Source organism: Rhipicephalus sanguineus, chromosome 6, assembly GCF_013339695.2.
Source record: "Rhipicephalus sanguineus isolate Rsan-2018 chromosome 6, BIME_Rsan_1.4, whole genome shotgun sequence".
Classification (NCBI taxonomy): domain Eukaryota; kingdom Metazoa; phylum Arthropoda; class Arachnida; order Ixodida; family Ixodidae; genus Rhipicephalus; species Rhipicephalus sanguineus.
Window position 1 is genome coordinate 161580077 of NC_051181.1, and position 15484 is coordinate 161595560.

Consider the following 15484-nt stretch of genomic DNA (forward strand, 5'->3'; position numbering starts at 1 on the left):
GAAAAATTTAACTTTTCCACCAAGCAATTTCTGAAACTTTTTCAACTAATTATACATATAGTACCGTATGTTCTCAAAGAGTTTTCAACCGTCTACTTAGAAAAGCTTTAGCTTTTGTAATTAGATTGCTTTTGTAATTGTATAGCCTTTATAATATTGAAATAGCTCTCTAATTACAAAAGCTATAGCTTTTGTATTTAGACAGATATGCTTCAAACATGTGTTTCTTTCTTACATAAGCACGATGGCATCCATGAGAAAGACAGTGCATCATTCTGATCTTGCAAAGTCATGTTGCTTCACATGTAAAAAAAAGTTTATTTCAAGGGCCGGACTGCATCCTTCAAGAAAAAAAAAGCTGCAACAAACATATCTCATATGGTGTTGATGACTGCCTCAACCTCCTCCTTGGTCAACATGTGGTAGCCCTTTTCCTTTGTGACATTAGCGACCTAAAACACAACAAGAGACCGATGTTAACTTTCTTTACTGAAAATCTATGTCTGAACCATGTTCTAACCTAAAAAAAAACTGCCAACCAAAGTAGAAATGTTGAAGGGTCCCTGCAAGAGGTGTGGAATTTGTCTGATATCGGGTGTGTATCATGGCCAATCTTTTCCAGCAGTCTTTCTGAATTCATCTTGTATCAATGGAGTTCTAGACAATCAAATGCTGCCACTGTTAAACCCCCATGGTTTTCGTCTCATATTCAGCGCAAATTTTGAAGAAAAGATAGAAGAAAAGGCAGGCAGCATGTCAAGCAATATTATGGACTCCCTACTACATGCACAGCATTAAAATAACTGGGTCACATAATAAAAAAAAAGCACTACCTAAGAGAAGTTTACACATATGCTATTCAAAAACTGCTGCACGACCCTCTGACAGGACAAAGTATTAGATGGAAGCAAAAAATATCCTACATGTAGCGATCTGTTGTTCAGTTATCCTGTCAAATAAGAAAAGGAACATGTTTTTACTACAACACTACAGATGCACTGGTCTTTACACTTTCTATGATTTGGCCATGTTTGTTATTTTGTCTATAATTATGTACTTCTTTTCTTTTTGTGTTTTTAAGACTGGTTGTAAAGCGGGCTGCAATGTCTGTTTTGTTTGAAAGTAACTGAAGCGATCTGAAACAAAAGAACCAAGCAACAAAAAAATTATTTTGCAGCTAAACAGCAGTACACACACGAAAGAGCAAGAGACAGCTGCAGCGTACAGGTAGAATCACACTTGTCCAGAGCGCCCAGCCGGCCGCTTCAGCTGCTGTTTTCTGCAGAAATATGCAATGACTGAAGCCGCAATGACACCTGACATAGTCATACTGCATGCTAGGTCCTTGTGCTACAATTCAAGCATGAACAGAAGCTTGTAGATAACGTGAGGTAGCAGCTGCAGACAACAAGAGCGTCCACAGCCACACGTTCCACAGCTCTAGACAAGTGTGATTCAGTCAGTGTACAATAATTTACAACCCAAAATTTACAATAATTTGTACAACAGCCCACATATGTAGCGAAGTAACCGAGCATTTGCAAACACCCACAAGCACTTTCGCCAACAGGTTGGCAGTAAGACCACTGAGTCACAATGTGTTGAAAGACATGTACCTCTACGTTTGTAGAGTTGAGCTTTTCCTCCATGACTTGCTTGAGTATAGTAAGGGCGTTCGTGGTCGCCTCATTCAGTGTCATCGTCTAAAGAACAAACAGTGCAAAAACAAAGTATTATAATGTCACTGTCTTTTTTTGCCAGAGTATCCATTAACATACAATATAAAATTTAAAGTACTCATTCTGATGTCAAGTAGGAGGTTAGTGCCTGTTAGTGGTATCTGGGGCATTAATATTTATTAATGCTGGCAGGTAGGTATCAAGGGAACTTCCAACAATCACTGGACAACACTACTGTGCAGTGTAGGGCATGCGAGAAGGGCAAGGAGAACAGTGAACACATCGTGCTCTGGTGTGAACACTTGTGCCCTTGTCAACCAGATGGGGCTACATTTCCTGAGGCAGTTGGTTATGCAGAAGCGCACTACATCCACGACGCATATGTGCATTCCCAGGAAGTGACATTCATCACAAAGGCGAGACTTTCGAAATGGTGGTCATTAGAGCAGTGAAGAAGGTGCATGTTGAGAGTAAACAGAAATCCCTTATATGGAACTGACTAACCTGCTAGGTTTTTTACTTGAATTGCGCACCCCTGTTCATCTCTCGGTAAACGGAACTCCTGATAAACGGAACACATTTTCCTGTTCCCTTCAGTTTACGTTTAAAGAGAGTCTATTGTACATTTTTGTTTTATTATATTGTCATTTTTTATCCTTCTGCTCAGGGCACTGAGAAGTACCCTTCCGATACAGATGAGAAGACCACAACCATCACCTTCATCATCATCAAGAATAGCCAGTTCCAGTGCCACTGTCACCCCATTGATGCTTCTCTTCTTTCTTGTCCGCCAATCACGTGAAATCTCAGAATTGCTGCTTAAATAAAGTGTTCTATGGAGTGTATCGATCTTCGCTCTTTGTTCCTGTGTTTTTGTGTTGAGAAGTTCACCAGCAGCATTGCTTCTTGAGGGGGAAATACATGAGCTATATCGACAATCATTAACTTCACCAAAGGAAGCGGACAAGGAGCAGCTGGTCGGACGATCCAGGTTAAGAAAGCGTGCGCAACAATCGTGCTCCCAAGAAAAGCGCGGATACCTGCTCTCTCAGGTTGGAAACGCTGATCAAACCTTGGTTTGTTTTGATGCACCTGATAAAGTGAAAGTAGAGGTGATGGGAAAGAAGAGCATCACATTCTCACAAAGGCGGCCGAAAGACAGTGACAATATGTCATACTTATGAAGGTCCACGCGAGGTTGGATGACCAATGAGCTAGTGAGACTGGCTGACGTGCATTTGGGAATACAGTCGCCGACCGTTTATGCGGATTCAGCGGGAACCGCTGAAAAGTTCGAATAATCGAGAGTTCGAAAAACAGGATTCACCAGAAAAAAAGCACCTTTACTGGCCCAATGGCCGGAAAAACTTGTCAATGCACATCTGAACACAGGCATGCTTACACGTGACCAAGTCAGCCAGTGTTTGGCCATCGCTGTAGGTCGACAATAGCACTGTTACGGCCTGCACTAGTTCGAGGACCTGGCGGATGATCTCATCATCGTCCAACTCTGCAAGAACTCCCAAGCAACTTCAGGTTGAGGTAGGCCACCTTCAACTTGATGAACAACTATTTTTTTTTTTGACATCATCAGTGTCTTGTAGTTGCCGCATTTCTTGACTGCTCTCGACAGCGCAGTTTGAATGGGTGGCGTCGGAGCCATTTTAGTAGAATTCAAGCCTCACGTGCCAAGCAACAAATGAGACTGCGAGACACAATGCACGAGACGCAGATCAGGCTAAGTTGCAGAAACCACTGATAACGCAAATACGGTGTACTAGTTCACTGTAACGCAAGCCCTCAAACGCTACACCAAGCTGACTCCGAGCGTGGCTTGGCCTGGCCTGCAGTTTGGCCATGGCAGCTATTCAATGGATACTTGACTGGCAACCATTACTTGAAGCCAGAAGGCAACCATTACTTGAAGCCAACAAACATAGCCTTTGAGGTCGGCAATTGTAATTTCTGCATGAATTTTGACACTAGCACGACCTCCAGCCATAGCCAGTGCAACCTTTTAGTGCTGGCCATAGGTATGAGCGGGGTTCCTCTTCAGAGGGGCGCGGAGGCAAACAAGTAAAAATAATTGTAAACATCGCTGACAGCTTGTCATGGCAATTGATGTAACACTTGATCGTGCAGCCGGAGTCCAAAAAATCGAATGGTGCACAGTGGGGCGTCCGAATTTTCGGTTGTGAATTTACATTACTTCAATGGGACGAGTGGTGGTGCCGTGAAAGTGCCTGAATAAACGAGCATGTCTGTATTTTCAGCATCCGAATAAACAGTCGGCGACTGTAGCAACCAAGTGAAAATACCGACACGCACTTTTTACTTGTCCTGGATAGCTTCAGGGGACTCCTGACAGAAAGCATGTGGCAACAGCTTCGTGCACGTGAAACGGAGTGAGGGGTCGTAACTGGAGGTATGACCTCCATGCTTCAGAAACTGGATGTCTCCGAAAACAAACCCTTTAGGAGTGGATTTTGCTGTACATACACCGAGCAGATGGCAATGACTGTCCACCAAAAAATACCGACTTGTCGGCTGAAGAGGGCATCCTGTGTGAATGTGTGTCCCTACATTCTTGAAGCGTGGGTGCCGCTTTTTTGAAAAACGGTGGAGAAAAGCTTCAAGGTCTAACAAGCTCAATGGAACAGAGAACTAACATCTGAGACCGAGGCGAGTGAAAAGACACAAGTTTGGAAAAGGAAAAGGGCAAGAATGTACCAACATTCTTGCAAACATGTAAAAGTGACAATATTTTTTTCTCTTGGTACAAGTGAGTACTGTAGTGTAATAAAGGCAAGTGGTACTACCACCAGAAAAATATTTACAAAAGAAAAAGGTGTGTCTTTTTCACAATGTAATGGCTGCACACCCACTATTGTCACTGTCACTCCAAATACAGTCGACGTCCGATTTCCCGGACGCCTGAAATTCCGGACATGCCTGATTTCCCGGACTCATCTGTGGCACCGTCAAGTTCCCCGTAGAGTCAATGTATTAAAAAGTCCGAAATTCCGGACGCTTATAGCCTTCGCCATCCGATTTCCCGGACTTTTTACTGTTAACCGCCAACCCAAAGTCACCACCGACGCCGCCATTTTGATTGTTTTCATTTTCATATCCTTGAACCCGTGCATCAGCAGCAATGCCGCACCGCGCCGCGGCTGCCGTCCGTAACCTCGAAACCGCACGTGTCAATCCGTTGCCAGCCGTAGCTTAGCCAAGCCAAACCTCACTGTGTTCGTTCACGTGTTGTTTCGTCAGCTGTGCCAGCTCCGCGGTCGTGTCTGTGGTTGATCGTTTGCTGCTGCGCGCTACCTTCAGTGATCACGTTTCCCGACCTTCAGCATCCACCGAGTTCCTAGCTGTTTCGTGCTGCGCTTTTCGTCGAGCGGATTCGCCGTTTACAGCAATGGCACCGACTGCTCCTTCGTCTTTGTCCGCGCCTTCGAAGCGCACAAAGCCACCTCGTAGGCTCACGATGACGAACTGCCATCCGCGGACGTTGCCTTCGACGATCTGCGCGCTGGCGGCGTGTTGATTCCAGCCGAGATAACCCTTGAGGGCTTCGCCGACGCTGACAAAGACCTCGAGCTATGTGCGGAGTTGACCGATGACGAAATCATTCATCAAGTTACGGAGGATTCCGATGCCGACACCGAGAACGAAGAGCCAGCTCCTACACAGCCAACGAACACGGAGCTGACGCGAGCACTGATGACACTGTCATTGGTGTACAGCGCAACATGACGTTGACTGAAATTGAGGCAGACATAATCGCGGGCAAGTGGACCGTGCAAAAGAAAATAAGCGACTTCTTTGCGCCCAAGTGCTTACCTATGAGGTAGTGCCGGCCACGTCGTATTTTTTTTTTTTATAAACGGCTCTTTTCAGAGCCACCTAAACAATGCATTGGCTGAATTGCTATGGGAATCTTGTACTCCGGCTGTGACCCTCTCCGTCAGCGAAAAATACCTACCAAAAATGTGCGTTTTCACGTGCATTCGTTTTTCCGGACTGCCCGATTTTCCGGACGTTTTCGCGGTCCCTTGAGGGTCCGGGAAATCGGACGTCGACTGTATCTTGAAATAATAATAAAAAAAAACTGCGACCATTACATGAGTATAGGCTACATAAGTGGTCTTCAGTCTCACGCCAATACGACTGTTCAAAAATGCTGTTACAATATTTGTGGTCTTCGTCATAAGCTACGAAGTGCTGATTAGCAGAAACTCTAACAGCGGGTCCAACGAGTCAACGCTAGCTATTACAGTCGCAGACCTGTGATGTTCTACGCACGTATGCGATGTTTGCGACGAGTGCGGTGCGCTATCGTAATCTGATTGAGCTTCTGTTTGGAGCTGCCAAACTAAAGCGTCATTATATTCTAAATTACCATCAACCAGTGAACACAGAACGAGTGCGAACGCGTCACTAAGTAGCGCCGCAATTTTCAACAGGCGTCGAATTGAACTTCAAACATGTGCTTTTTGTACGCTTGTTACTGAATGGAGAAGCTAGCTGAAACGGAGAACTTGAACATGGAGAAATGCTCTTTACGACAAGCCCAAAATGGTGGCACCCGGTTGCATCGTTGCTGAGCTATAATTTTGAAAAACGCTGGGGTTTTTTTGTTTGTTTTTTTTTCTGCTGTCTCCGCAATTTTCGCCAAGTCAGGAGACACAAAAAATTTTTTACAGCACTTCTACGTAATTTTCAGTGAAGATATTTTGGAACCAGATTGAAAAAGGGCTACAGCAACTGAAAATGCAATTTTCCAAAAGTCGAAATTTTTTTTTTTTTGTCGTCTGTTAAGAATAAATCCGATCTTCGACCATGTTTGACTTGTAATTCTCTCCAGTTATAACAGACCCGTTCACTGTTTACATAAAAGTCTCTTGCAACAGTACTCGGATTTCACATACTCCCTTTACAACAGACCAAAATCCTCTTCACTATGAAGGTCTGTTGTAATGAGGTTATACTGTAATGCACATATGGTAGTTGATGTGTAATGGCTTGCCTTGTGATATTTCTCCTGAAGTGCTTGCTGGGCACCCTCGGAACCTGAACCAATTGCCTTTGCATTGTACTGAACATAAGTACCGGAGGGGTCCATGTGATACCTGTCAAAGGATAAGAGAACATCAACATTGTGTTGGGAAAATGCTTCATCCCTTTTAAAAACTCACAGCAACAAAATATTTTTACACAGGAGATTAAGTATTACCATAACTTTAAAGGGACACTAAAGGCAAATAACAATTCATGCCAGAGTGAAAGATCAATGTATGACAACTTCTAAAACGGCAGTATTATCAACAGCAGTGCCCTACTTACCGAGAAATTAAGCTAAATGTATCACATGATGAGCGCCCAGAGTGGGGCATTTTAGAAGTGATCCCGATGACGTATGAGAGTCTGCCTACAATAAATCACTAGTAATCAAACTAGCAGCAATAAAAAAAGAACCTTCCGTGCTTCAGAAGACATAATAAAATGTTGTTCGTTCATTTCCGTTTGATTCATGGAAAAAAGAACCTCTGTGGCGTTGCCCTGGGGAACTGCGCTTCGCCTGGCGCCCTGCTTCGCTCACACGGTCGCGTCTCAGTGATAGTTTCGGGATCGCGTACTGCTGCGGCGTACAGCCCAGCATCGCGAGCCAATGCCTCGTTGTCAAGTTCACCGTCAACATCCATTGCGGCAAGCTTCGATTTCTTCGATGGCCGTTGTTGCTGCTGTGGGTCCTGCTACTTTTGCTCTGCTGCTACTAGTGTCAGCTGCCGCGCAGTAAAGGCGGGCGACGTTGGGCACGGCAGCAGTGACGTATGAAAGTCTGATTTCAGGCGGGTGATTTGAAGTGCGCTAACGCGATGCGGACCACTAAAACGTGATTTTATTTCAGAATAAGCACTTCCTTGGCATAAAAGTAGCACTATGAGGTTTCTGGGCCGCTATTTCAACAATCAACGTCGACTTAATATTTGCCTTTAGTGTCCCTTTAAGAATGGGTAATGTTATCGGGTTATATCTTGAGGCAAATGGGTGAGCCACATGCCTTGCTGATGTGCTTAATTAAATTGGGCTTTACTCAATCCCTAAACAGAACTTGCATGCATGCAATACTACCACACAGAGCAAAAGATGTCATGTAGGGTGCCAAGTCATGCCCGTCACAGTTCTTACAGTATCCAAAATATGGCACGAGCGCTATTACTTAACGGATAGGAGTAAAACGAGAGAGACATACCAAGCTCTCATAATAGAAAAAACAAAGAATATAGAGAGTTATACTTGTGCCTAAACACACACCTGTATGCTTAGTCTTCTTTAGTTTCACACTGGCTTTGGTAAAATAATGCAGCTACGTACTTTCAATTGATCATACACATGATATGTATGCAGTTGAAACTCGATTTAACGAAGTGATGACCACGCCTGAATTATTTTGTTAAATATGGAGGGTCGTAATCTTGAGAAAGGGATATTTCAGTCCTTCGATATCTAAAATTGTAATGTAGAGACACCCAAAAGCCACCTCGGCATTGTTTTTGCCACCATGCCTGCTCATGTTCAAAACCCACAAGGGCAGCTTGTGGGCAACAATAGAGCCTGCCATGTTGCCCAAGCATGAGGGGTTTTATGTCCAGGCAAGCTACCAAGTAGCTTGCTGTGACAGGCTATCGATATGCAATGTGGCAGCGAACAAATGTAGTGAGTGTGCGTGCAGACTGTGCGAGAAATTTGGAAGGAGACTATCAGTCCCACATGTTGTGTAAACCACGAAATAACTAGAGCAACCAACACTGCCCATAGCGCAATTTGGTACGTAAGAGCGCCACGTACTGTTGAGTCTGTTGTTTCGTGCAGGGGCACAGCTTACAACCTCATCAAAATAAAGCTAGGGCCATGACTAGGGCACCTAGATGTTTGAACACGATAGAATTAGCACGAATGCTCAAAGAAAAGCCTGTATGGGCCAAAATTATTGAGAAATCCCCGCTCCTTCACTCAGTTATTCAAGAAAAACTTCGCTTAAACTGGGTTTGGTGGCCAAGTTCATTCGTTAATTCGGGTTGATGACAGCACTGAATTCTATGACTACATGCCGTGGAATGAAATTTTTTCGTTAGGTCGGGAACTTTGTTAGATCAGGAACTCTGTCAAATCGGGTTTTGTTAGATCGGGTTTAACTGTAGTAGTAATGCATTCTACCTATGCTGCAGGGCAGTCAGTAACAAAACTAATTACCTTTTGATTTGCACTCTCTAGTCTAAGGTTTCAGAGGAGTAAGCAGACATGTTATTCACAGCTAAATTATGCATAAACTGAGTTTAACATCCCAAACCAACATCGAGGCTCTGAAGAATGCCGTAGTGGGGTGCCTCAGATCACCTCTAACTACCTGAGCTTCTTTAAAAAGGCACCCAAATCACTCTGCACAAGCATTTTTGCATTCCCTTTCCATAGGAATGTAGCTACTATAGCAGGGAATTGAAACTGCAATCTTTCATTAGAGCAGAGCCACAAAGCCATAGAACCACTACGGCGGGTGGTACTCACAGTTGTGGGCCCTTGGCGTCAATGCCAGCAAAGAGGATGGCTACACCAAATGGCCGGCTCATGGCATTCCCATCATCATCACTGTCGCCAAACTGGATGGCCAAGTTTGAAACAGCCAGGGCCACACTTTCCACTTGCATCTTTTCGTTGTAGAGAAACCAGTGGTTCTGAAGCAGGGAGAAAAGAACAGATGAGCAGCATTCAAAAGCCAACTTGCGACAACATCACTTATAATGATGTAATATTTTATGGCGTGGCAAACAAGTAATAATTGGTCAATGCCGTACATTTACAACAACATTTGTATGTTTGAAGAAGGCTCCTATTTTGCAACTCTTCCTCTTTTTTTTCCAAATGCCGTCACCCTGTAGGAATCCAAAGAATTTTTGTCTGCTACACTGACCTTTTTTTTAGGTTTGTTTAGGCTAGTGAATCAACTATCGCTTGCACAACCATATGTGCGGAAAGTTTTGGTTTCACCTTGTAGGCGACTTCCTTTTGCTGCACTTGCGCGCTTGTTTATTGCCAACGGGGTGCGATTGCAGCTGCTCACAAGTGGGTGCTGGTATATACGAATTAAGATGTTGTGCGTGCGTGTTTTATTCTTAACTGCGGAAAATGATTACCTTTGAGAACTGCAAAAAATTATTGCCTCTCAGCAGTGAAAAGATGTATGGTTACTGGAAGTTTCTCACTCCTTTGGCTTTATGACGGATGCACAGTTTCCTTCTGTGCCCTCACATACACAGCTACTATGCAATGGGTGTATTCTCCAGTTTCTATGCTGCAAGTCACTCGAGCAGTGATTATTTTGATTTGGACTAATGCCAAAATGCCAAAGCAGAATCAGATTCATTGGAGGCCAGCCAATATGAGATGAGGAATCACCAACTCGCACTCGAACTTCGACCAAGTAGCAACTTCTCGGAAGTGTGTGCGGCATGACGATTCTGATTGGGATAAAGGTTAATATAGTACACACATTTTTCACAGCAAGCGAAACATATTTCTTCTGGTGTGTATATTTATTTTTAAAAGGGCCCTGCAACACTCTTCAGAGTTATAATGGAATAATCTCACTATTGGCGCATGACGCTTTGCGAATCACATGCCGCAAACATTTTTGAAATCTGTCAAGTACGAGCGACGTTGCACAGGTTTGTCGCACGCTTCAAGCATTTTCTCTCTCCTTTCGTGCCAGCGAGAGCACTGTAAGCTACGCAGAAAGGGAGACAACAAGGGGGCAGGAAAATGCGTCCCTTCGTCAGCGCGTGTCATGACCTTGAGGACTTTTTTTTTCTTTTTTTTTTCTTCGAGCGCGTGGCTTATTTTCAGTGCGATCGCGAGCGCGTGCAGGAGGGCACATGGCAGCATCCCGCGGCGGCCATGGTAAATAATGCAGCTCACGATGCTGAAATCAGCCAATCACCGTGGACTTGGGTATACGGCACAGTAATTTGGGTATATGGCATCATTTGTAGAGAGTAGAGTAAGAGCTTTTTGGCTGACTTTGAAAACTAATTTCTATGTAAATTCCAGGCCACGTGCTGAGCTATAATGTTTGGCGCGCGTGTTCTCAGGAGCCCCGAATACCGATAGGCAGTGTTTCTGAACATGCTCAAAAAGTGTTGCAGGGCCCCTTTAATATATGTTTCTTTCATATTTTTATTCTTCTTGTTAATTAATAAACAATGCATCTATACCTATGGAAAACATTCATTTGTCACTCTAGGGTAAACAAATTGTGGTAACGTTTTCTCCAACAGTTGATTCTAAGAAATTAAATCTGCAATAAATAAAAGTGATCCCGTGGAGTTGCACATGGTGAAAAAATTTGACCCTTGAACAGTTAAAATGCAACAGGTTATGCATGCTTTCTAATAAAACATTTTGTATATGTCCAACACAGAGTTATTGGAAAGCAAATGCATTGCTGCTACACCTTCATGAGATTCTCCTTCTGACCATTTCAACTTTATTATAAACCATACTTGAAACGCAGTCATCACGCTCCTAAATTTTTCTGTTTTAGTATGCCCGAAGCATGTGTGGCCCAACTAAAACTGTCTTGCTCTAACTAAGAGGCAGAAGCTTCAGTGCAGTAGCATTTCCACTGCCTTTCAAGTGTTTAAATTTGCCCCTTCTGCTCGTGAGATAAACAGCTTACCGTAGTCGGAATACCGAAAGTAATATATTCAATGACCACAGCACATAAGCCGCAAAGGAAGTAAGAAAAAGAAAAGACAGTGCAGATCTCGTGAAGTGCAAGAAATAGCCTGGTGTCATTTGCAGTGATGCTACTGGCCCAGGCCATTTTGGAGCAAGCAAGAATTATTTTTGGAGTAAAAATGAGCTTTTGGAGCAGGTGTCTATAAAGCAAATGCAAAACTCCTAAAAATGTGCAACCTGAAAGTCCAGCCTTCACAATGCACACACAATTAGAAGAAATAAGTAATGAGTGGTGTTCAGTGGCACAGTCAGGATGGCAGATAGTGTCCCCTGAAATTTTTTTTTAACCTTTACTGTATGCAGATATATTAGACACACAAAGAGAGGTAGTAAAACTATGTTTCTAGTCACAGCTATTTTTTTTGTGTCTGTACTAACTAGCACACAAATGCCACCTTCTGAAGAAAGTGATGGTGAATTTCCCATGGCAGAACTGTTGTAATGTGCGAAGCACTTATCAAGCAACGCAGACGCATAGTAACACAGTATTATCAAACATAATCGGTAAAACCAATAAAACGAAAACACTTTTTAGGTAACACAGCAGCTGTTACAATCATCCCAACAGCACTTGAGAATAAGCTAAAATAAAAAACAATAAAAAAAGTAAAGAACTTGGCTCTCAGTTCTCACCTGAGCCTCCACTCGTGCCCGGTCAACCATAGTTCTTGAATCAGCCATCAAGCCACTGACAGCACATCCTTGAAAGAGACAGACCATGACACCCTTAAGCACCTTGTGATCAAACATATTTGCTAAGTGGTAACATGAAAGGGAAAATAAAACTGGTAACATGCACTGCAGCACAGGTCTCGAACTCAAATTCCACGTTGCTCCTTGCTGACAGTACATGCAAACGAAGAGAAAATGAGAGGAACCCAGGAAACAGATTATGATAGATGGTTTGCACTGATGTCATCTTAGCCGCCATGTTGGAGGTTCCAGCAATGTTGAAAAGTTGCATCTGTTGTGCTCAGGGCGGTGGTTCTGCAGGAACTTCTGGCACACACGCCAGCAGAACTTCGTGGCATTAAATATAGCCACCATGTTGGAGCACCAGTACGTTGTGACGCTGTGTGCCAGGCATTTATAGAGAGTGTAAGAGTTCAAGCGAAACGGGTAGGTCATACAAAACACTTCAGTTGGTTGCATGTAGCCCAGCAGTTATATTTCTGCCTAACTTTTTCAAAAGAAGGTCGAGTTCCAGGTGGCTTGCTTGCATGACATTTCTTTTAACTTTACTTAGCTATAATGTGCTGCAACCCCTTATGTGCGTAGTATAATCAGCTTGTTTCCACCGCTGGGTGGGCAACTGATAGATACGGTAAATAAAGGGTCCGCCTACCGATGTGGTTGTCGATCTCGACGATCTTCTCGATTGTGGTAGGCTCCATGAGCGGTGACGTCACTCGCTTCTCGACGGCCAGAACAACGCCTTCCGAAGTTTGTATACCAATGGCTGTAGAGCCAAGCTGAAATCACAGGGCAGGTTATGGTGTTAAGCTCCTCCTCGCAGCTTTCACTTAGTGTTCACGAGAAGCTTTTACTCACCTTGATTGCTTCAATCGCGTATTCGACTTGAAATAACCTTCCCTCAGGTGAGAACGTGTTGACCCCTCGATCGTATTCTGAGCGTGTCATGAACATCTAAGAGACCAGGAAAGACAGTGTGAAGGTCTTGGAATCCTCGCAAGGGTCAATCAGTTTGGTTAGTAATAGAGCAACACGTTTAGAATGGTACTCGACGAAGCAGGGCATCACTACGCTTTGCTCTTTCTTGCAACAACGACGAATACTCAAAATTCACATTCAATAAACAGCGGGGATGACATGCAACTCTCAGCGTCGGCCGAGACGACTTCCGGATACTTAGTTTACGAGAAGACAGCAAGATTAGGTTACGCGCTTAATATATCCAGTGATGTTTAAATAATACTCTCCACGTGAAAAATTAGTGCTTACTTTCGCTGACGCTTTTCAAATTGCCGATAAGCTCCAAAACACAACCCGGCGCAGACCGACTTGCAAGCTCGTGTGGGTGCCTGTACGCCGCCTGGACGCCAAAATCTGAAAAACTTGCACTGAAATAAGTGTACCGTTTCACAAGTAAATAACTCATTTTTCTATAATTAGGCTTTCGTAATGTAAGTAATTTTTTTTATTTACTAGTTCTTAATTGAGTATACGAGGCTTGAAGATGGCTGATTTTTGGCTAGCATCTTAGCTCATCGATTCATTTTCAGTCATGACAAGACAAGCCATTTCAGAGCTCGATGCCTTGTTCGATGTGCGTGGTCGACTTGTGCTCTTTGAGCCGCATTATTAGCGGCTGTAATTCTGTACAGTTCTTTTTGCTGAATTTACTCGAGCTGGTAATAATGCGATGTTTTATCAAGTAACCTTCTGTAGTAGTAAGTGCAAGTACCATCGCCTAAGCACGATGCACCGAGCTCAAGTGCACGGCATGCGACAGCATCATTGAAGACACTGACTGTGCACGAATCCCACGCCTGCTTTGTTAGGGCTTGTGGTAATGAAATCAAGTTTTCAATCTGAGGTGCTCCTTGCCGTGCTCAACACCCCGTGATGAAGTTAAGGCGAATATGACTGCGCTTGAACTCTCGCTCCAAGCGATCGAGATCGCGTGGGTCGTGATATCGAAGAAAAACACTTCTGAGGGTCCATATATAAGAACGTGGTTCCGGTGATGACATTTTAAGTATGCGAGGCAACTGTGAGCGCTTTACTTATTCCTCACTCTCATTAGTTTAAGTCTGAGGAACCAACAACCGCGTTTAACAATTAGAAAAGTTGAAGCCGCTTTTGACTTGGAGCCCTTATAAGGAAATGCTATTTGCTCTAAGTGGCGAACTTAAAAATGAGAGCGTCACTGCTTTTCGTGTGAAGAAAAACGTGCCTAAAAATGGGCAATTGCAGTTTAATCCTACCGATTTCAATTAAAAGCAGAAATTTTTTTTTCTTCCCGAGGCCACCTTGTGTAAACTGTACTTAAAGTTAGTGCCTCTGCGCCGATGTGTCTTGTATAAGAATTCCATATGTCCCGGCAAAACTCCTACGTCACGTGTATTGTGGACACTTAGTGAAGAACAATATGACAAATTTCTCGATACAATGAATAAATTTAGAGGTCCCCTAGTGACGATTTTATGCTTCACAACAAACTCAGTCTGGGCTCACGCTTTTCTGAGGTCCACATATGACTCACAGGCCACTATAAAAAGATGGCGCTTCTGCGTCGACTGTAGTCCATTGTGGGAGCTGTCAAAATGACGTTACCTTCAGTACGCACAAGCTTGCACTTCAGTTTTTGTCGCACTGTCCACCATGTCAGTCCTGTATGTTGTCCCAGCTGACATAGCTCGGTTTTGTCAAGGTACATGCCGTGAACCTCAATGCCATAAGGCAAGGTTCAGTCGCACATCTCATTGTACGAATTGTGCAGAAGAAAATTAACTTATGTCACTGAACCTTCTCGACTTCACATTAATAAAGGCTTCTTTTTGCTAAAGCACTTAAATCTACTTTAATGCAACCAATGCAGTGCGTGATCTCTACAGCGAAGTGACCCGTATAGATATGGATTTTCGAGGTCCCAAGCAACTTTCATGCAAGCTTATACAAAGTGCTAGGTCGTGGAATTGATTCCCAGCTGCACACTGCATACACTCGCATACTTGACCTTGGTTGCATGATGAACACAACCTCTAGGTGAACACCATCTCAAAATATTTGTAATGCTTTCAGACATTTCAATACAACTTATTATGTGGTAACCTGACTACATCTCAGAAACTTCATGTGCGAACTGTGACAGGGTCAATGAGTCTGTGCAACAGGCCATTTGCAGGCGCCTAATCAAGCATGTCAAAGGGTGCCAACTTCACCAGCAAGAGCAGGAACGAAACAGACTGGTGGTCATACCATATGTGCATGCTCTATCGCATAGAATAAAAAAGACCGCCCATAGGTACAGGCTAAATGTT

At 43.7% G+C, this 15484-nt stretch overlaps 1 protein-coding gene across 1 annotated transcript; it reads right to left on the reverse strand.

The window, feature by feature from the left end:
• Positions 1-307: 307 nt before the first annotated feature.
• Positions 308-13566, reverse strand: LOC119396936 (proteasome subunit alpha type-5). Its single transcript, XM_037664322.2, has 8 exons — positions 13443-13566; positions 13032-13127; positions 12826-12952; positions 12114-12181; positions 9252-9418; positions 6712-6814; positions 1617-1703; positions 308-452 (listed from the first exon to the last, which is right to left on the reverse strand). The coding sequence occupies exons 2-8, from the start codon at positions 13125-13127 to the stop codon at positions 375-377; spliced, it is 726 nt and encodes a 241-aa protein (XP_037520250.1). The 5' UTR covers positions 13443-13566; the 3' UTR covers positions 308-374.
• Between the last annotated feature and the right edge of the window lie 1918 nt (positions 13567-15484).